This window comes from Thunnus thynnus, chromosome 22 (assembly GCF_963924715.1).
Source record: "Thunnus thynnus chromosome 22, fThuThy2.1, whole genome shotgun sequence".
Taxonomy (NCBI): Eukaryota; Metazoa; Chordata; class Actinopteri; order Scombriformes; family Scombridae; genus Thunnus; species Thunnus thynnus.
Genome location: NC_089538.1, coordinates 22424293 through 22446297, shown reverse-complemented (window position 1 = coordinate 22446297; position 22005 = coordinate 22424293). Strand labels below are relative to the sequence as shown.

The following is a 22005-nucleotide window of genomic DNA, read 5'->3' as shown; positions in this document are numbered from 1 at the left end:
TACATTTTAAAAGCCACCTTGTTTTAATTCTGGTATTTTACTTGTATCTTGGTGTGAAAGCACTCTGGATTACATTCAACCTAATATAAATATAATATATAAATAAAGTTTAACTGATTGACAGATGTGTGTTTTTGTTGGTTTCACTAATGGCTGAGATATTACAAACATATTACTGTGTTTATGATATTTCATTATGTTTTTTCTGATGTATTTTTGTGTGTTTGTACCCTGGCAGGGCCGTGTGAAGGCAGCGGGGTAAAGTCCCTCCTTCCCCTCCAGTCTTCCTCTCCTCCACTCGGAGTCGATGTGCTCGGTGACTCGGATCAGCGCCCCCTTGTGGAAAGACAGATCCTCCGCAGTCTGACCGGGGAAGTCGAACAGAGCCACGGCCCACTCCTCCGCCTGCACACAAACACAAACACAGATTTAACTCATTTTTACTACATTTAAATGAAATCAAATGTAAATTTAAAAAGGAAGAGAAATATTACAGCATGAGAATAAATTAAAAGCCTAATCAATAGAATTTATGAGTGAAAAACATTAATGAGCAAAAATGAATCTACAGTAAATTTAAACAATATAAAGTGAATGAAACAAGTAGAAAAAGTGAAACATACACATGAACATGTGACATAAAAAGGACCGATGTCTAATATTTAAACACATATTGATCATGATTTCTGTCTATGAAACACTCACCTCTGTGTTCAGGTCCTGTGAGGACTTTGGTGCTGAAATACGCAAAAATAATCATAAATAAACATTATATGCAAATCCAAAGATGCAGCAGCCTTCATTTATCAGATCATTTATGCATCATGAGAAAAATGTAGATAGAAAAGACTGAAGGACGAGAATTAAAAGCTTTGTATACGAGAAGAAGGGTTTAATAAGATGTTTGCTTACATATAAAACCCTTAAAAACGCTACTTTTCACTGATTTAAGACGATTAAAGAAGTAATTCAACAATTTCTATAGTGTTTTATATTTTTATTAAGAAATATGGTGAATGGGAAGAAAAAACAATGTAGGTTTAACAATGAGAATCACAGTTAAAACATAGAAACATGATAATAATAATAATAATAATAATAATAATAATAATAATAATAGTAATATAATAGATGTTTTGTGCATCTTAATGGATCAAAAGAAGAACAATCCATACTTTCTACCTTTTTAAAGGTGTTTTTATATTACTCAAAGCCCATAAAAACAAGAAACAAACTCACAGAAAAACAAATTCTTCACCAAGGGAGACGAGTAACTCACTTACTAGAAAAATTTAAAAAGAAATTTACGTCTAATTAGCTGTGTCACTTCCTAGTATGAGCCTGTATTGTATATTTTTAACCATCAAGAAAAATCAATCAACTAAAACAAGAAGGAAGCTGAAGAGTTTAATAAGAAGAGAAAGAAAAGGAAGGAAGTAAACTCTGCTGCTCACCGGTACTTTCTATCACTGTCGTATCCGTTGATGTAGTCTTTGCCGTTTCCCCCGGCAACGGCAACGGCTGCGGGAGGGGCTCGACCACTTTGGCGAAGCTCAGGGGGAATATTCCGATTCGCCCGTGGATCTGGCCCCGCCCCCACTCCTGCCCAATGACCTCTAGGAGGGCGATGACATCACCCTGGGAGAAGGTGAGCTCGTCCTCTTCCTCGCCCTCGTAGTCGAACAAGGCGACGCACCGAGGACCACTAAACACACACACACACACACACACACACACACACACACACACACATTTAGAGACATGTAGAAATCATTTCACTCTTTTCGTTTAAAAATACAGAAGTTCCTGTTTATGTGTTGAGGTTAAACGTGTCGTGTGTGTCCGACCTGACAGGAGGAGGATCCGGCTGCTCTTTGGGTTCAGTCGGCTGCACAGGCAGGATGGACTAAAAAGGACAAAACATCAGTTTAGTTAAACTTTGTTCATCCTGGACGCTGATATTTCATCATTTCCCCGGTTTGAGTCCAGCGAGGGACGTGTGTTGCTTGTCATCACCTTCTCAGAGCTGAACTTGAAGGCTCATGTGGAGTTCGTCACCAAAAAAATCTGCACACTGTCCTGCTGGAAAGAAAACACACTTTTCTTTCCAGCAGGACAGATTATTCTAGTGTTCTCCTATCAGATCTACCAAAAAAACAGTCATGAATCAGTTATAATTGATCCAGGACTCTGCTGTCTGACTGTTGGCAGTTTCTGTATTGATTGTAAAACTTTAACTTGTTTTTAAAGCTCTTCAAGGACAGTTTGTCCAAAGAACTCAGAGAAGTATTGATTTCTTTACTCCTAAACTTAAAACCTGCTGATTTTAGTTGAGCTTCTGATTAAAATGTTTTATGGCCACTATTATTATTTATTATTATTATTTATGATTATTATTTATTATTATTATTTAACCGTGTCTACATTTAAGACTAAAGGGGATCTTGTCTTTGTTGTTCGGGCTGCCTGAGGAGCTCAGAGTCACTAAATCACAATCTTCCCTTAAATCACTTCTTACAACTAATTTTTATCAGTCAGCTTATGAATCATTTTTATTTTTTATTTTTGACATCTTTCTATGTTTTACAAACTGCACCTTTTAGATATTTATCTTATCTTCATGCAAAGCACTTTGAACATTTGTTTTTACTGATGTCTGTCTTTGATTTTATTCCTTTATTTCATTTTTTATCGTTTGTTTTGTGTAAACTTTGTAACATTGGTTTTTGAAGGTGCTATACAAATAAAATGTATTATTATTATTTATTGTATTCATGTTTATAAATGTTTTATTCCCTCTTACTGATTTTATTTGTCAGCTTTTAATCTATTTTATCTAGTTTTTATTTAATTTTCTTAATCTATTTGTTTCATTATTACATTTTAATCATTTTTATTTCTCGTGTGCATTAGTGTTGTTGTTTTTATTGTTTTTATAGTTTACATTTGTTCTTATTATGAGCTTGAGCTAACTTGTATTAAAGGTGCTATACAAATAAAGTTTGATTGATCGCTTCTCTGTTTTCCTGTCTGTGTCGACAGAACACAGTTTTAAAAAAAGTCAAACATGTAGAGAGCACGGTTAGAGTTCATCCATCTGTTCCTTCAGTGTGATTTAAACTATAAACAGTTTGAAAATGTTTAAACGTGTATTTAATTTATTAAGTTTTCAAACTGTGTGTTTGTTACATAAATTAGACAAGAAAATGATGGTGATGTGTCTCATTATGATTATTATTATTATGTATTTAATGACACTTGAGTGACCATTTTATAATAATTAACATTATATAATATCAACACTTTAAGGCTTTAACAAGCTGTTTAAATACCTGAGACTCTGATAGGTCGAGGCCCTCCAGGGCAGGTTTTGATTGGCTGTCCTGATCTGGGGCAGGCTCTGGTTGGGTGTCCAGGTCCAGGAGACACTGTGACGGTTCGATGAGAGTAGTGACGGCGGTTTGGCTCCTCCCCTCACCTGATAGAGGCTCAGAGGGCGGCGGGCTCGGGTCGTCCAGGACGATCAGGACTTCCTGTTTCTAGGATATGAACATATTGGTAAATTACACACCTTACCACTCAAATCTATGAGCTTTTATTTGTTTTAATGTGTGTGTGTTCGTCCGTACTGCGTAGCTGTTATAGAGAGGGTGTCCTGGTTTAGGGCGGGGGGGCAGCGGTGGCCCTTTCTTTGGTGCCTTCTGAGCCTGCGTCTGATTGGATGTTACAGAAGACGCCGTCTGTGAAGGCGACGACTGGCTGGCTGGAGAAACGGAGGGAGCAGGACTGGTTTTGGAAGGAGGAGGGATCTGGTTAGCCGGGGGAGCTGAGTTGATGGATGGAGGCGGCGGTCGACCAGGGGTGGATTTGATTGGCGGAGGGCGAAGGGGGAGGAGCTTCACACTTGCAGGCCTGAAGAGAAAGAGATACGAGTTACATGAAATCGCTTTATGGTACAAAACAGGAAGAGAAAACAGAGCTACAGCGATCTGTTTGCGGTCAGATCTGACAGCAGACATGCAAAATAAAAAAATAAAAACTTCCCGTTTGTTTATCTTGTTATATAATCAAAACATTGAAAGAAACCAGACCAGCCTGTATAAACAACGAGAGGAATTCTGGGATGTATCTCGTCTTTGAGGGCGAACATTCAAGTGTAAATAGTTTGTGCAAAGGCCGAAAATAAAGGATTACCTAACTCTCAAAGCAGTTAACTATGATGCTACGTACTAGAAATACATAAATATTTTTAAAGTTTGTGATTATTCTTCTCATGAAGTTGAATTTTCTAACCTGCCTGGTATTTCTGCCTTTTTTTAAGAGTTTTGTACAACTCCAAAATTTCAGATATTGGACATTTTGGGTAATTTCCAGGGCAATTTTTTCAAATGATGGGAAATACCTGATTACTATGTTGGATGACAGACCAATATTTAATGACTCTTATTTAAAAAAAAGTGAAGGGATCAGCCAAACTTATAATGCAAGAACATTTAATAGGTAAAAAATATTCACACTATGTTTTAATTCCAGTTCCAGATTGTAACTGTGTGAGTATTTTTATCCATTTAATGCATATTTTATTTTGAAAACTAAAAAATTGTGCAGGTACAGAAGCCTGACGGAGCAACATCCAGACACACTTTGCAAAACATATTAAGTATTTGTTTATTTTACAAGAGCAAAGATAATTTTACATTTTTTAGGGGCATTTTGCCTCACACACCCGTCAATTTCCGACCCTGATCTACATCAATACTGCACTGCAGACTGACCTCTATGGTGAATGTGTTATTAAGTGTATTTGGGGTTAAAGCAGCTACAGACTCCCGCAGCTGCATTTGATATTGAAAATAATAACTGCTTGGTGTAAAAGCCCAAAACAAGCAACTATTGGTGGAGGTATATTTACTTTTTTATGACTTAAGGGAGAAGTTCACAACTTTTGAAGTCTGTCTTAAAACAATAGTCATGTATCCTTCTGAACATTCCTCCTGTTAATACGGACCAATAGAAGATCCCTTCATAAAACACCTCTATGTAAGCGATGGGCCCAAAATCCACAGTCCTCATTCTGTTTTGAGGCTTCAGCAGTCTGAGTTAGTCAAACAAAGTGGGTTATCTTCCAAAGTAAATGTCTTTTTAGTACAAAATCCCCACTTTTTTTTGTTTCCCTGGACAGTGTTTCTGTTGATTTTGCCCCCATCACTTATACTGGAAGCACACTGGGAAGGGAGCCGGTAAGTATGAAGAGGAGGGACGACTACAGCAAGAAAAACATGTTTCAATGTTCATTTGGGAAGCTGCAGATTGATTGAAGACAGACTTTAAAAAATGCAAACTTATCCTTTAAACTAGACCATAAAAAGATGTTTAGATGACAGTGAAATTAACCAGAATATTGTAACATAATTGCTATCAAATTACTATTATTATTAAATTAGAGTTAAAGTGCTGAATGTCAAAGGATACAAAACTATCAGGCCAAACACAGGCTCTTTATTTTTGACTTCTATCTTTGCAGACGGTGCATATCAATGAGTGTCAGTGCTTGTCTTTTAAAATTATTTTCAACTAACTGCTGGAATAACAAGAAACTGGGAGAAACAGTGACCATCAGAGCAGAGCACACTCGCTCCCTTTGTTCCAGAGCAACGGCAGAAATCTGAGACTCAGCCAAACACAGAGCAGCCTAATTCCTATTTAATTAACAAATCTTTTCACTTTTATCAGGCAGTTTGATTCATCTTCATCCTAGATCTTTATTACCGTGGAGGAAGAGGAGGGTCTGAGGAGTTTGTGTTAGCAGGGCTGGTAGTTTCTGCTTTGGTCTGGACCACAGGGCCTTTCCTCAGGGCTGGAGCCGGAGCTGGAGCTGGAGCCGGAGCTGGAGCTGGAGGTTTGGACAAGGCGGGGACGGGGCCCGGTCCAGCTGGTTTGGGGGCTATAGCCGGGGCAGCAGTTGTAGGTTTGGCTGCTGGGACCGGGTTTGGATGTGGAGGTGTTGGTGAGGCTCCAGCGGGTTTTGGGGCCAGAGTGGGAGCTGGAGATGGTAAAAAAAACAACCTCAAAAATTGTCACATTTTGACTCCTAAAATCAAAACAATTCTCATTTATTTGCAAGTTAAACATCACATAAGAATATTGATATAAACTGAGGTTTTACATTCAGCTGCTTCACAGTAAAATCCCTCCAGAAAGATATTTGGTTTGATGTCTTCCTGTCATCAAATTCACACTGGTTAGACGACTTTGTACTGTGAAGCAGCTTCAGGCAAATAGTGTACAAGTGTGGAAGTGTTTCATGACTGAAATACAAGTTAGACTCAAAGTAATTAAAATGTTTGGATACTATAACACACACACACACACATTAAGGCTCATTATCAAATCAAATAAACAAACTTTAATTGTAAAGCACCTTTCATACAGGTTAGTGCTTTAAAAATGACTGACAAGCCGATAACAAGACAGAACAAATGTAGAAAGTACAAATAAAGATTAACACATGTGTAAAAAAAGAATAATAATAATAAAGGCTCAAACAAAATAAGATAAAACCAATAAAAGACAATGAAAGTTTTAATAGGTAAGATGGAATAAAACATTTGAAAATATGAATACAATAAAACCAGTGATTGGAATAAAATAAAAAACGGTCCGATATGAACAGTTTCAGCTGCTCAGAGTTCCTCAGGCAGACTGTTTGGCAGCAGCTCGGAGAATAAAAACTAAAAGCTGCCTCACAAACCGACCGTCATCTCCCCAAAAATATGTCTTTCTTGACTCATATTAGCTTAAATATGAGCACAGATTGAACAGCTACGTGGGTAAAGATAGACCAATGACCTCACATACTGATGACCTACTTTAGTTTAAAGTCCTGTTGTTGTCAAGGAGTGATGACGAAAGAGCCACGTATCTGTTTTTGTATTGTTTCCTTGGGGCGCTGTACCAAATGTTCTGTTGCTGGTATTACATCTGTTACACAACTGAGTGAAGTGGAAAAGTTTCTCCATGTGTGTAAAAAAAAAATAAAACAGCATGAAAACTCTTAACCGGCTACCTTGATTAAACAAATTAATGTAGCAGCCAATAAAACCTGATTAATTACAGCATGAGGAATTATCAGTTTAGCTGACCAATCATATGGCTCGGCTGAAAACACACACACACACACACACACACACACACAACTATGACACATCAAACTCACAGCACACAACAACAGTGGAGGCTTTTTTCTTCTCTCACAATCACAGCATTTTTCTTTCTCAGCGTTTGCGTTGCATAATATAAACCCTCTCTCTCTCTCTCTTACTGTTGCACACACACACACACACACACACACACACACACACACACGGAGCACATAAAATCATTCCACGTTTGCATATTTTCTGTCACATAACGAGCAAGTAAGATCTGTCTTTCTAAGCACTCAAACGCTCCATTGTATTAGAGCTACATGCAGCTTAGTGTCTCTGTCTCTCTCTCTCTCTCTTACCGCTGCCTCTGCGTGGTGAGGTCAGTGCTGCCGGTTTGGTCGGGATGCCTGGACGAACACTTGCTACTTTAACTGAAATAATAACAAAAACAAGAGGAAAATATTAAAAGTCTGTCCTGAACAAAAAAAACCTAAAAAATGCAGAAATATCAGTTGCCAGAGGACATCTAATGTGTGGTTGATTTATAGACACAGTACTACTTTTTATCACATTCTTCTTCCTTGTCAAGACCTGGTGACTACATTACCCACAATGCAACTCAACCACCATCAGTTTAGTCTGTGATTCTATTGTGTTGTGCTAGTAGCTAATCTAATGTAGCCTGGAGCTGCTAGCCAGAGGTCTGGTAACCTTTAACCTTTCTAACTCGACACCTGCAGAGTTTTTTTTTTCCATTTTCAAACTTGTAGTCTGAATCACCGCACCTGCAGACTGACGGACTTTACGGGTTCATTCCGAGGAAGTCTGCGAGTGCTGAGGTCTGTCCAAATCCACGACTCCTCAAGCCCACAAGGGGCCTCAAGTGGACTTTCAGCAGACTTCCAGAGAATCCGCTTGGGGTGCAGACTTCACTCATCAATCATTTAAATATCTATAATTATCATAATAATAACAGGATATGCAAAATATTTACTTTTGATGACATTTTTGTTGTATGATCGATGAAGTGAGGTTTGATAATGTCCCCAGAATAATCGTCCTTTAAGCTTAATAACATGGATTTCTTTATCATCATCTTCTAAACTAAACAGGCAAAGTCTGGTTTTTCTTCTTCTACAATGTGAAGGTCCTCAGTTGAGGATTTAATGTGTTTTTAAAGCAGCTGATCTGCACATAAACACCATAAAGAACCGTTCAGAAAAACACTTTGAAATGAGTCACAGGGTCAAACGGTTCAATTAATCTCCACGGAAACACTTGAGGTCTTTGGTCTTGAGGTCACGTGATGATGGTGAACACATCACGGTACGTAGAACTGAAGTCCACGAGGGCTCAGTCCACAAGTCCAGAGGGTGGACGTTTAGATTCAGCCGTAGTTTTAAGCCCCAACGAGACTGAGGCAATTTATCAGATTTTACACACAAAACGCTTCATACTACTATTTACACATATACAGTAGAACATGCAGTTACCCTTTTATTTAATAAATAAAATATAATTTGCTTCTAACAGGTGGAAATTACTTAGAAAGATGTTAAGTTCAGAGTCTGACGAGGCCTCTAATGTGTCAGCAGACGGCTGGTTGGCAAACTAGATTCACCATTAAAAGCCAGACTGGGCAGTTTATCTGCAGACTTCGCTGGTATCTGTCAAGTTTGAGACAAACAGAAAAAGTCACTTTCTTCAACTACTTCAGCCTGTTTTCAGTATCTTTCCTTTCCTTCCAGTGTAAGCGGAGACGTTCGCTTGTTGTTTAGTCTGAGACTACAATGAAGCGCTGTTCAGCAGTCGATACGAAGGCCTCAAGAAACACTGACGTCACTGCAAATCCCAGAGAGACGTTTCAGTGTAAACAGCAGGGAGAATTTAAAATGTCAGCATCAACACTAACACCTGATTGGAAACATCTTTCAAGTGATATTTCAGCGCACTGGACTCTCTACGAGCACCTTCTTCCTTTTGTGCTCAAAAACACTTGAGACTTCATATATATATTCATATATTGACATAGTCCAGGTTTGAGACATATACAACAAAAAAAAGCTCACAACTGCAAATTCAAAAATGAATAAAACCAGGTCAACCAAGTCAATCTGAATCACTCAAAGAGGTGTCGGGTCTGGAAACTCAATTATACAACTACAAAATTTATGATTAAATTCTGTAATTTAAGCCAACAACTGATAGTGGCATCTTTATTTTAACAGAACCAATTGAGAAGAATCAAATTTCTCCACATGAAAACTGAGACAAAAACAGCTGAAAATGAAGCCAGTTTGTTTTGATTTTTGAGATGTTACTCATCATTTTTGTGCATTACGATTTAGTTTTGAGTAAAGTTACCAAGTACTGATGTGTTTGGGTATTGGCCTGAAAACAAGGAACCAGCATGATATCAGCTGGTGTTTTCCTAATAAGTAAATCCGTGTTGCTAAACATACAGACACTATATTGCCAAAAGTATTGGCTCATCTGCCTTGACTCGCATATGAACTTAAGTGACATCCCATTCTTAATCCATAGGGTTTAATATGACGTCAGTCCATCCTTTGCAGCTATAATAGCTTCAACTCTTCTGGGAAGGCTTTCCACATGGTTTTGGAATGTGTTTATGGGAATTTTTGACCATTCTTCCAGAAGCACATTTGTGAGGTCACACACTGACGTTGGACGAGAAGGCCTGGCTCTCACTCTCCGCTCTAATTCATCCCAAAGGTGTTCTATCGGAATGAGGTCAAGACTCTGTGCAGGCCAGTCAAGTTCATCCACACCAAGCTCTCTCATCCATGTCTTTATGGACCTTGCTTTGTGCACTGGTGCACAGTCATGTTGGAACAGGAAGGGGCCATCCCCAAACTGTTCCCACAATGTTGGGAGGGTGGAATTGTCCAAAATCTCTTGGTATGCTGAAGCATTCAGAGTTCATTTTTCTGGAACTAAGGGGCCAAGCTCAGCTCCAGAAAAACAACCCCACACCATAATCCCCCCTCCACCAAACTTTACACTTGGCACAATGCAGTCAGACAAGTACTGTTCTCCTGGCAACCGCCAAACCAAGACTTGTACATCAGATCGCCAGATGGTGAAGCGCAATTAGTCACTCCAGAGAACGCGTCTCAACTGCTCTAGAGTCCAGTGGCGGCGTGCTTTACACCACTGCATCCGAAACTTTGCATTGTACTTGATGATGTATGGCTTGGATGCAGCTGCTCGGCCATGGAAACCCATTCCATGAAGCTCTCTACGCACTGTTCTTGAGCTAATCTGAAGGCCACATGAAGTTTGGAGGTCTGTAGCGACTGACTCAAGACAGTTGACTGACTGACTCTGCAGTTGGCCACCTCTGCACACTATGCACCTCAGCATCCACTGACCCCGCTCCATCATTTTACGTGGCCTACCACTTCATGGCTTAGTTGCTGTCGTTCCCAATCCCCTCCACTTTGTTATAACACCACTGACAGTTGACTGTGGAATATTTAGGAGCGAGGAAATTCCCCGCCTGGACTTGTTGCACAGGTTCCATCCTATCACAGAGCGACCCATTCTTTCACAACCGTTTGTAGAAACAGTCTGCATGCCATGGTGCTTTATTTTATACACCTGTGGCCATGGAAGTGATTGGAAGACCTGATTTCAATTATTTGGATGGGTGAGTGAATACTTTTGGCAATATAGTGTATATAAACTGTATAAACTGTAAAAGTCATAAAGCCTAACAGTGGTGATGACTGAAATCTAAACAAGGATTAGCACAGCTGCAGCCGCTCTGCAAATAAGTCTGAAGTTCAGTCAACAGAACAAACTACATTGAGAGTTTATCAGCAGCTGCTACACATTCAGGTTATCTGGTAGATAAGCGGTGCGAGGAGGAAGCAGCACGCTCGCTCCTAACCACATGTAAATATTTGTAAAATGACCTGAAGTGAAATGAACTTCTGCACACCTGCAGACACAGAGGAGTTGAATGAGATTAACTTTTTATACTTTCCAGACCTACATTTTGCTGCTCAGTTCACAGAAACATCGACTTTAAATGAGAAAAATATTACATGTCACGACAGCAAACATGCCTATCAACAGCAGTTTGTAAATAAAAATATAGACATGGAAATGTGCGTTTCAGAATTATACTCACCGGTTTGACTTGTGGCGTCCTCCATCTCATCATTCCCAGCATGAGTCTCCATCTGTGCTCCACTGCTGACCTCCATGGAGGGTCTCGGGGGAAGAGTTAGGGTAGTACGCCCAGGTGCGGTGTTCTTATCCTGGGGTGGAGCTCCCGTGCTGGCCCTGGGGGCGACTAGAGGTCTGGGTGGAGGTTTGGGGTTGGCTGGGGAGGGGGTCTCGCTGAGAGAGGGGGTGAGTTTGGGTGGAGGGGGTCTGGGGGCCGGGACAGGGGCAGAGGCAGAGGAAGAGGAACTAGATGGGGGGGTTTCTGTAACAGGAAGGGGTTTGGGTGTTACTGCAGGTTTTTCTGTGTTTTTGGAGGGTTGGGGTGCCAAAGCCGGAGCAGATTTCGGGGTACAAGAAGGTGCTGGTTCAGCAGTAGTTTGAGGTTTAGAGTCTGCAGACGGGGTCTCAGGTGTAGTCAGAGCCTCGGTATTATCTGAGCCCGCTGTTGCCACTGGTACGACCCCATCTTCCCAGAATACCTTGCTGGATGGTTTGGGGGCATGTGAGAAGGTTTTGGGTTTCGGAGCGACCGTGGGAGGAGCTGATTTGGCCGGTTGCCCCTGGAGACGAGGGCGCGGGCGGGGCTCAGGTCTCTTTGTGGCAGCAAAGCCCTCAATGGTCCCGCTGCCTCTGTTACTGTCTCCACAGCTCCCATCAGCCACCTGCTGCTGCTGCTGCTGCTGTTGCTGCTCAAAGGCCTGTATCCTCGCTTTCAGAGTCGCCATGTCCTCCCCGTCCTCTTCCTCCTCGTTCTCCGATTGGCTGGGCCCGCTGCTGTCGCTGCGTTGATCAGGGAAGCCCCAGTCGTCTGAGCTGAAGGCCTCGAGAAGCTCCTGCAGGTATTTCCCCTGATTCACTTCCTTGTTAGTGGTTTCACTTCCTGCTCGGGCGGCTAACGTGGCTAAACCGTCCTCTCGCAGTTTCACCAAAGTCTGAACTTTCACCTCGTTGCTGATTGGCTGCACACTGAGCTTGGAACGAGGGCGCGGCCTGGGACGTTCCAACGGGACTTGAGAAGGAGTGGTCGAAGGGGTTGCCGCGTCAACAGCAGCTAAAGGCCGATCCCATTGGTTGGTTTGAGCACTACCGGTCGAGGTCAAAGGTGAACAAAGGTCAGTGAGGATGTCACAGCACTGTGTGTGTGTGGAGGTGTGTGTGACTGTCTCAGAGTGCGTGTTTGGTACCACGATGTCACGGTCAAGGGAGGTGAGTGCTGATTGGCTGGCGGTGATGGCGATGTCTTCAACATGAGACGGTTTTGGAGGCTGGGGGAGAGGAGGCCGCGGTGGTCTGACTGGTCGTCTCACTAAACACAAACACAAATTATTTTTACTCACAAATAAAAGAAAAAAATGAAGCAAAAAGCATCAAAATAACGGAGCTCCTCTCACCCTGCGAGTCTTGAGGATCAGGAGCAGCTCCTGGGTCGGTCTGGGTGGCGATGGTTATTGTAGAAACTGGACGTGATGTGGATGAGGATGAGGAGGAGCACGAGGAGGAGGAAGAGGGATGGAGAACCTGCTCCTGTGTCTTCTCCCTGATCACCTCCTCATAGGAAGGAGGAGGCTGAGGAGGAAACACACAACGAAAATATTAAATCACAACAAAGATACAAGTAAAGCTTGACTAATACATAAGTTGATCAACAGAAACTTAATTAACTGTTTTGATAATCGATTAATCATTTCTGTGATATATACTTTTATTTGTCATTATTGAGTCAGTAAAATCAATATCTTTTGGATTTTGGACTGTTGGTCGGACTAAACAAGGTTCTGGGAAATTATAATAAGCCTTTTTTTGTACCATTTCTGACATTTTATAGGCAAAACAATTAAGTGATTAACTGACAAAATAATCCTTTACTAAAAAAGTAATCAAAACAATTAGCTAGATTTTTTTGTACACTTTTGTTCTGGATTTGTCATTTTCTCTGCAGACAATCAGTGTTTTCCATGACTTAATTCCAACTAGTTTGACAATAATAAATAAGCATCGTGAACACAAAACTTGTACAATTCTGGATAAATTAAAAGCTACAATTTCCTCACTCAGCACTAAACATCTCGTAGAAGCAGCTTAAAGCTCACAAACTCAACCATTCACATTTAACAGGGTACAGATTCTCCACTAGAGGGAGCTGATCGGCCATTTTCAGAACAGTTCTGCACATGTTAACTTGAGCCGCTTATAGGTACGGAAACGGTAATAGCAGTTTAAACCTGCAGCTGTTGACATGTTGATATCGCCACCTGCAGGCAAAGAAAAGAACAACTGCTGCAATTTTAACACAGGTGACACCTGCATGCGAAGAAAGTTAGAGCTGCTGGTGACACCTGCAGGCAATGAGTCTTATCGCTTCACACCAAAATCTTTCCTCTAAATTTCCCTGAAATCTGCTGAAAAGTTTTTGTGATAAACTGCTAACGAACAAACAAACATGACTGAAAACCTCCTTGTCAGAGATAAGAAGACCTTTAATAAAAAGGACTTAATCTATATTAATATTCATTGATACCTCATCATTACCTGTATGGACGGAGGGATCGTGGGTCCCCAGATCTGTGCAGCAGGAGGAGGGGGAGGAGGGAATCCTCCAGAAGCTCCAGGGAACCAGGACGTGGAGGCTAGTGGTTCAGCTGACAAGATGGTGATCTCTGGTCGCCTAGCAACAAATCCAAATAAAAGGAAGTCAGAAACGGAGGAATCAACATTTATAAAGACACATGGCATGTTTCACAGCAGAGGGACTGATGTAATAGCTTAAAATTTCCAGTTTTTATAAACTAATTTTCCACAAAGGAAGTCTGTTCGATTAATAATGAAACATCATGTGTTTCCAATTAAAAAAGACAGTTGGATTTGGATTAACAGTTAGCTGGAGCCAAAGAGACGTCTTTAAAGTGACTGTTTTGTTTGGTTAAAAGCCAAAAAATCCCAAAAATGCTTAATTTACAGAGATATTGTCAGAGGTGGACAAAAGCAAACATATCTTCACATTTGAGAAGCTGTTTGACATCAAGTGTTTGACGATTTTACTTGAATTACCAAACTGTTAACCAATAAATTGAGAAAATAATCAGTGGATCAATCAATAATGAAAGTAATTGTTAATTATGGTCATAGACTAATTATTGTCAGGTCTGCCTTCACTTTCCACTTTATAACTTTTTATTTCTTATTTTATATTACCCATCTAATCTTTCATCTTTTTTTTCTATTTCCATGTTCGTTTGTATTTTATGGATTTTGACATTCATTGTTTTATTTTAAGGATGTTTTTATGAGTTACTGGTGTTACAATTGTCTCAGGTATTTAAAGTTTGACTCATCCTCTGATTGGTTGTTTCAGCCTGTTACTTTTTCATAAAGATGTTGTTTCATATTGTGAATCTGACGCCTGCCTCTAATAAGCTTTTGCATATATACATGTCTACCGCACATGCATCAGATCACACTTCAATCTAATAAAACACAAGAAAAAAAAACAAGCTTTCATAGTCAAGGAAACGTAGCTCAGCTGTGATATCTTAACGATTAGAGAAAGGTTTATAAATGTTTGATTAAAGTGTGTAAATATAAAGCAGGAAGGAGCTGAGTAATAAAACGCCCCACCAGTAAATTCCTTACATGGAGTTTATTTACTGTAAACAGTAAAGGTCACGCTTGCTTGTTGACTACAAACACTCTCTCTCTTTTCATGACTTGACTTGTGTACAACCCGGTAACCAACTACTCTAACGGGACCTTCTCTCTGTCATTTTATACTTCTGAACAATAAGATATTTGCTTGGAGATTATCTGTAGTAAGGTGAGGTGATTCAGACTAAAGGGGTAAACAGGTAAAGGTCTAGTGTTTGTTATTTGGCAAATATGTTGTCCCACGGAGAGCAGAACTACATTTGAACATTCAGGAAGCACGTTTGCTCCGCTGCACACATACTTCCTGGTTTATCCCCTTAAAGCAGCTGTATTTGTGCAATAAAATCTAATAACATTAAGACAATCCAGCAGTGTCTTACCTCCTGTCTCTTTCTCTGTCCCTGTCTCTCTCTCGCTCTCTGTCTCGTTCTCGGGGCGTCTCGGACAGAGACGTTGACCTGGTTGACGCTGACGGACAGAAAACATAGAGACAGCAAGTTAGCGACTTTGACAAAGATGTAATGCTGAAGACAAGAAGGTGAGTAAAAGCTTCATGGAATATTAAATCTATTGCAAGCATCATACAGGTTCAATTAGATGATTAACAAAGCAGATGTAGAATATATACGTGATTTAAAGGTCCAACAATCAGTCAATCAACAGAAAATGAATCTGCAACTATTTTGATCAAATAATTATTTTAGTCATTTTTAAGCAAAAATGCCAGAAATTTGCTGGTTTAAGGTTCTTAAATATGCAGATTTTATGCTTTTATTTGTCATACATGAATATTTTGGGTATGTTGTTGGTTGTTTGTTGGACAAAACAAGATATTTTCAGCCCTGATGTGATGTTGTCAAATAATGAAGAGACTCAAGTCAAGATATGAAAAATAAATTAGGTGACAGACATCTATGTTATGGTTGTATTTTGATGTATTAACCCACAAAAGGTCAAACCTAACATGGTGCTGTGTTTACATCAAACTGAGACTCTAGATGCACTGTGCTGCTAACTTGCTCTTTCTTTTTTTATTTTGTTTTTTTCTCTTGGGATTTATATGTTTTAACATTGTTTAAAGGGAATTTTTAGATATACAGTACATCTTTATCCTTTCTGTTGTTGTTGCACTGTTGTGGGCTGGGAGGAACAGCATTTCGGTTCTCTTGCTTGTGCAAATATACAAGAAAATGACTAAATCTTGAATATTTTCCATTTTTAAAAATGGAAAATATTCAGGCAACGATTCAAATGGACTTCAGATATCTGCAAAGCTCTGCTGGAGGAGTGACCATCTTTACACTTAAAACTCTTTTACATTTTTAAAAGTCAACATACGAGCACCAAAGAAAAATATTCATCTTTACAATCAAAAGTTTACTTTGATGCACCTTGAAAAATGAATCTTTTACAGTTTAGATCAATACGTTTGGATGGATTCAGGCTTTCTAAGACAAACTGACATTGACAAAAATATGTGGACACGTGAACATTACAGCCAAATTTGATAGCTAAACATTTCATTTACACTATGTCATGTTAAACCAGTGACAGGGTCTTCCCCAAACTGCTGCCACAAAGATGGAATCAAACCACAGTCTAAAATATAATTGAAGTAATATTAAAGTATAATTAAAATTTACCTACATTGGAACTAAGAGACCTTTTATTAAGGTCAATATGAATCTGTACACTGCATATTCTTCATGGTGCCATTGACCAAATGAGGCTACTTTATTTATTCTATTTAAGATAATGAATTTTATTCTATTTACACCTTTGATTTCATCTGTAGATTCTTTTCTTAACATCATTTCCAAAACATTTCCAACATTTATGTCCAACAGAAACCCCTGAATCTCTCTGTAGAGTGATTACATGCAGTGATTTCAGGCTGTAGAGCTGATTATTTAAACTTCCTTCTCTTTCTTTAGTGAAATGAATGTGTGGCGTACGGACATATTTGGCTTTTTTTGCCGCTTCGTTGCACAGGAATGATCTCCATGAATACTCACTTCTCTTTATGACAGCTCTGATGGAGGAGAGCGGACCCTGGCTACAGAGAAAGAAAAAAAAAAAAAAAAAAAACAGAGAGGGAGGAATAAGAAAAAAAAGGAAAACATGAGTCACATTATTTCACCTCTGTTGCAACATCCTCCCTCGGTAAATCTCTCTCTCTCTCTCTCTCTCTCTGTTTTCCAGTGACAAATATAGCTTGGTCATCCCACCCAGTCGTCAGCGTTGGATCTCCGCACATGTTTTCTCCCGTTTTATTACACAGAAAAACACTGGAAACAGTTGTTTATTTTTAAGTTTTAATTTATCTGTGAGCTCCACTTTGCTTTCCCATCACACCTCGATTTGATCTGATAAATCTGACAAGAACAACAAAGGCGTTTCACTCCATTATTTTGATTCTGTTACCATTTGTGTTTGGATGTCCTACACTTCATATTTCACCATCATACAACTACATATTCCCTATCGAAGTCACCTTCTTATTCCCGTATCAGTGCACGTATGGTAATGTCTTTACTTTGTGCAGAGTGGATCATCGCTCTTCACACCCAGACACAACAACGGCTTTCACACTTCATCAAATCGTACCCAACTCTCGGGGGAAACAGCCCCAAGTCTGCAAAAAGTAAAGCAGTCGATGCTTTAAGTGCTACAAAACTAAAAAAGACTGAAGGACAGATGCTCTGGACATAAAACACAGAGTCAGATCCAAACTAACAGCTGATTGTCCTCATCAGAGGAAACTGACAGTATCTACAAAACACTGATTACACAGGAAATCTTCAAGTTCACATCCTGGTTTAAGAGTGAAACTTCCTTTTACATCCCACAGGACAGACTGAACACAATAAACAAACACATCAGTTACTTATCTATTTATGTTTGTACCGTTTTAAGTATTTTCCTGTATCTTCAACTTGTTCTGTGAAAACACCTTGATCAACACTGTTGTTTTTCATTGTGATTGATAATTGAACTTTGCATGAAGTTAAATGATAAATAAAAACTATTCATGGCTTTATTTTTGAAAGATTCCTCACTTTATATTTAGTGACTAATACTTTTACACACAACTGTAATTCAATAAGTACATTTTAAGATGTTTTTGGTTAATCCAGCAAATTATATACTCAACAAATCATGGTACTTCATCATCACACTGATTATTGCCTAATATGACCAGCTACCATGGTATTAATGGTCTGATAAAACCTCTGATTGCAGAAAAATGTACATAGTCTCACAATGTCTATCATCAAATTGTTCAACCCTAAAACAAAAATGCTACTGCAGACGTTGGACGGCACCTACAGAGAACTACTTTCATTATAAATATGAAACATTTTAATCACAGCTGCAAAGTAGCCAAATTTGGGGATGAAGCTACGTTTGGTCGCCTCGTGGCTGAAGCCTCATACTGGTCGAAACACATTGGATTGACTTCAACATGACGTACAGTATGTATAGCATGTTTCACACAAGAAACATGCTATCAAATTATAATTTTCCATGAACTATGTCAGGTTTCCATCTAAATGCAGTGCAAGTTTTTACCTAAATTTCAGAAAAACGATAAAAGAAAATGCAAATTGATGTGCGTTTCCATCCACAACTGTTTTGTGAGAGTTTAAGACATTTAATCCACAATTATTAACTAAATCTGTTCCCATTGCACTGTGTCACATCTTGCTTTTACCAATACATCAACTTTTCCACCTCATCCAAGTGTAAAGTTGGGGGTTTTTTGCAGTATTTAGACTTTTTACTCATGTTTGTGTACGTGCAAATTGAAATAGTACATAAAAAAAAAAGGGTGCATGGAAACCCACTTAGAGCGATTCCAAGAACTAAACATTTTCTCCCTTTGTGATTTGTAAAAGGAAAAGTTCCGCATTTTGGGAAATATGTTTATTTGTTTTCTGGCGTTAGTTAGATGAGAGAAGACTGATAGCGCGCTCGTGTCTGTCGGTGAATATGAAGCTATCAGCAGAAGCCAATTAGCTTAGCATAAACACTGGAAACAGCTAGTCTGGCTCCGTCTAGTTGGTGGATTTTATTACGTTTGGACAGAGCAATCATTTAAATGTTTTTTTCTCTTAATCTTCTAAAAGAATCTGCTAAATTCCCGTAAAGAGAATTTGGAAAATTCCTTGTTATTCCCTGACCATCAGCGTAAATCAAAGTCTAAGACATCACCCGCCTGCAACCCAAACTGTCAAACTGATTTAAAGATGTTTCAAGAGCTCCAGGATCAGAGAGAAGCTTGAAATTGTTATTTTTCCCTATTTAAATGGAAAAGTAGGTGTTGCTAGGCAGATCAGGAAACAACAGAGACAGACTCACCCGGTCGACAGAAGGAAGTCAGATGACACTTTCTCTCTCTCGTCTCTCACTCTGTCTTTATTAATTGGCTTTCAGTCTGTTTTCGTTCTCTGTGTGTCTTTGTTTCTAACAGTCTCTCTTGCTGTCTCTCTCTGTCTTTTTCTACTGCAGAGCTTCTAACCATGAACAGACACACATGACTCACCCCTGACACTGCCCAAACACACACACACACACAAACATCCAAACTCACTACTTTACTTTAAACAGTGACGGAAAAATACTCCATTTCACTGTAAAGAGACTGGGCTTACACTTAGTAAAATACAGTAAAATTGACTCTCAAGTACCACTGTAGTTAAAAATCAAAATGTTTAGATTGTGTTCAGACTGTCAGAGGTGTTAGTTTAACTCGATGGTAATTTTTGCAACTGTAGTCAGAGTTGTTGAGCATTTTATGCAGTTTTTCTGTGCTGATAATCCAGCAGTTTAGGCAGAGATTGATGTAATACACACCTATAAAAGGCGAGTTTATTATGGTTCAGAACACTCAATGGAAAACCAGCCTTCATAAAGAGGGGTTGGATGTAATAAATCATACAAATGGGAATAATGGTGCATATTTTTGTACAGTCATTCCTTGCGGACATTCATATTTGGTTGTATAAACGAAAAGTGACAGAATAATAGTGTGACCAATGAAAACATAGGGTACCCCGAGGAGTAGCGACTGTGAAGCGATGTTTAGCATGTGTTAGCATTTATTTCTTTAAATATGCATAATGATGAAGCTCTTGCAAGTGCTGCGGGTCTTTTTTATTATTCTTGCTGAACTGTTTTGCACATGTAGGCTTAAAAAAAAAATATAGATGAGTCATGTTTTAGAGTCTGCTTGCATTTGCCCAAAAAAGGGTTGGTCCACAGTTTTACAACCAGGAAATTCAGCCTCTAACATTCAAGGAATCAACAGTGATCCTCACTTGTTAAATGTAGAAGAAATTTAAGTTCCCAGGATAAACTGAGAAGCTCTTCATGCAATATTAGTGTTTATTTGATGTAATTGAATTCAAAATTGAACTTAATCAAATTGAAATTAATTGAATTGAATTGTGTCAGTGGTGACCTGTCACCACCTTTCGTTGGACGATATATTGTCCCAGAAATAATCGCGATAAACGATATTGTTGTCATTTTGACATCAATTTATGCCATAGTTGCAGTTAACATGGTAACACCGATACTTACCTATTTGGGAGGTCTCAGGACCCCAAGCTTCACCTTATTCACTAAGACCATACCTGCAGCCTACATACATAGCCGACGAACCCCCAGCATATGTTCACTAGTGGGAGTGAAGAGTTTTGGGAGAATTTTAGGGTTTCTAGAAATGTCAGGAGCCATTTTTATATGTTGGGGCAAGTGTGATGCTCACAAAAAAAGGATTTTATGAGTTAAATAGTTACACATCAGTCATTTTCTGTTTGTCTTAAAAAAGAAAACAAAAACAAATTTATGACCACCCTAGCAGCAAAACTCGGGAGTGATTCAGCAGCCAGACATTTCTCCGCTCTCTATTAGGAGCAGCTCAGCTTGTCACTACAATGAGAATAGCTGGTCCACCTTAAATGGTCCCGCTATCTCTAACTACGGGGCTAACCCCTTCACTTTAATCAGCAGGTGGCAAGCAAGACATGGGAACTTGGTTTGGGTCTTGAGGAGTCGTAGCATTTATTCTCTGACAAATAGCCTAAACTGTACACACACTGCACTGCTATGTTAACAGCTATACTGATGACATCATAATAGTTACTCTCTCTGCTCTGGTTGCCAGCGCCAACCTGCTCTCTCTCTCTTTCTACGCAGCTCTCTTATGTAAACAAACACAGAAGTAAATACAACAGGCAATATCGACATCAGCAAAAATGATCAAGATCATGTCCATATATTGTATAATGTAATTATGGTGACAGGCCTAGCTAGACTGTAAGGATACATACAATTAGGGTCGGGCGATATGACCAAAATCTCATATCCAAATACAGGTCATTTCATATCCTGATAAAGCACATTTTAATTCAATGAATAAATAGTTGGTCCCCCTCCTCTGTCCATCCTTTTGTGTAGATTAAATGAAATTACTCCTGAAGCTTTTATTGCCCTTGGAGTAACGTAAAAAGTGTAATTGTCATCAACTTGAGTACTTCACCTGCACACAGAGGGCTCAGCCCCGCCCGCGGTGAACCATAGAGAGCAGAGTAGAGCAGCGTGATCATAAACGACAGCAAAACGCAGCAGAGACTCTCACACTGAGCTGATATTAAACGAGTGCACACACATTTGGTAAATAACATAAATAAAAGACGGTCTCTACTGCATTTTGCTGTCCTTTATGGTCACCGTCTCGCTGCTTCTCTGCTCTTTCTCAGTGCGCGCGGGGCTGAGCCCTCCGCGTGTTTGCAGCGCAGCGGAGGAGACACAGACAGCAGTGGAGAGTTGACAACAACATAACTCATTATGTTATTGTAAGTGCAATAAAAGCTTCACAAGTAAAAAGCCAAGAAGAGTAAATTATCAATGTAATCCGCACAAAAGATGGACAGACTCTCGCCGTGATTTGCGTCACAACGATATAAACGATAGAGCATTATATGAAACGATAGACATTTTTCTCTCGTCA

General features: G+C 39.5%; 1 protein-coding gene across 6 annotated transcripts in view; it reads right to left on the bottom strand.

The window, feature by feature from the left end:
* Positions 1-22005, bottom strand: part of LOC137174987 (SH3 domain-containing protein 19-like) — a 72853-nt gene that overhangs the window by 38261 nt on the left and 12587 nt on the right. For 5 of the 6 annotated variants that reach the window (XR_010925523.1, XR_010925525.1, XR_010925524.1 and 2 more), the window contains exons 3-15: positions 17003-17043; positions 15368-15455; positions 13875-14010; positions 12737-12911; positions 11308-12651; positions 7508-7579; positions 5770-6043; positions 3630-3912; positions 3333-3539; positions 1848-1906; positions 1455-1705; positions 706-737; positions 231-405 (exon numbers count right to left, since the gene is read on the bottom strand). Coding sequence is in view for 2 of the 6 variants with exons in the window: in XM_067580576.1 (XP_067436677.1) it covers positions 231-405; positions 706-737; positions 1455-1705; positions 1848-1906; positions 3333-3539; positions 3630-3912; positions 5770-6043; positions 7508-7579; positions 11308-12651; positions 12737-12911; positions 13875-14010; positions 15368-15455; positions 17003-17043 (3137 nt within the window). In the remaining 4 variants the exon portion in view is untranslated. The remainder of the gene's footprint in view (positions 1-230; positions 406-705; positions 738-1454; positions 1706-1847; positions 1907-3332; positions 3540-3629; positions 3913-5769; positions 6044-7507; positions 7580-11307; positions 12652-12736; positions 12912-13874; positions 14011-15367; positions 15456-17002; positions 17044-22005) is intronic. The other variant, XR_010925526.1, reaches the window with a different exon arrangement.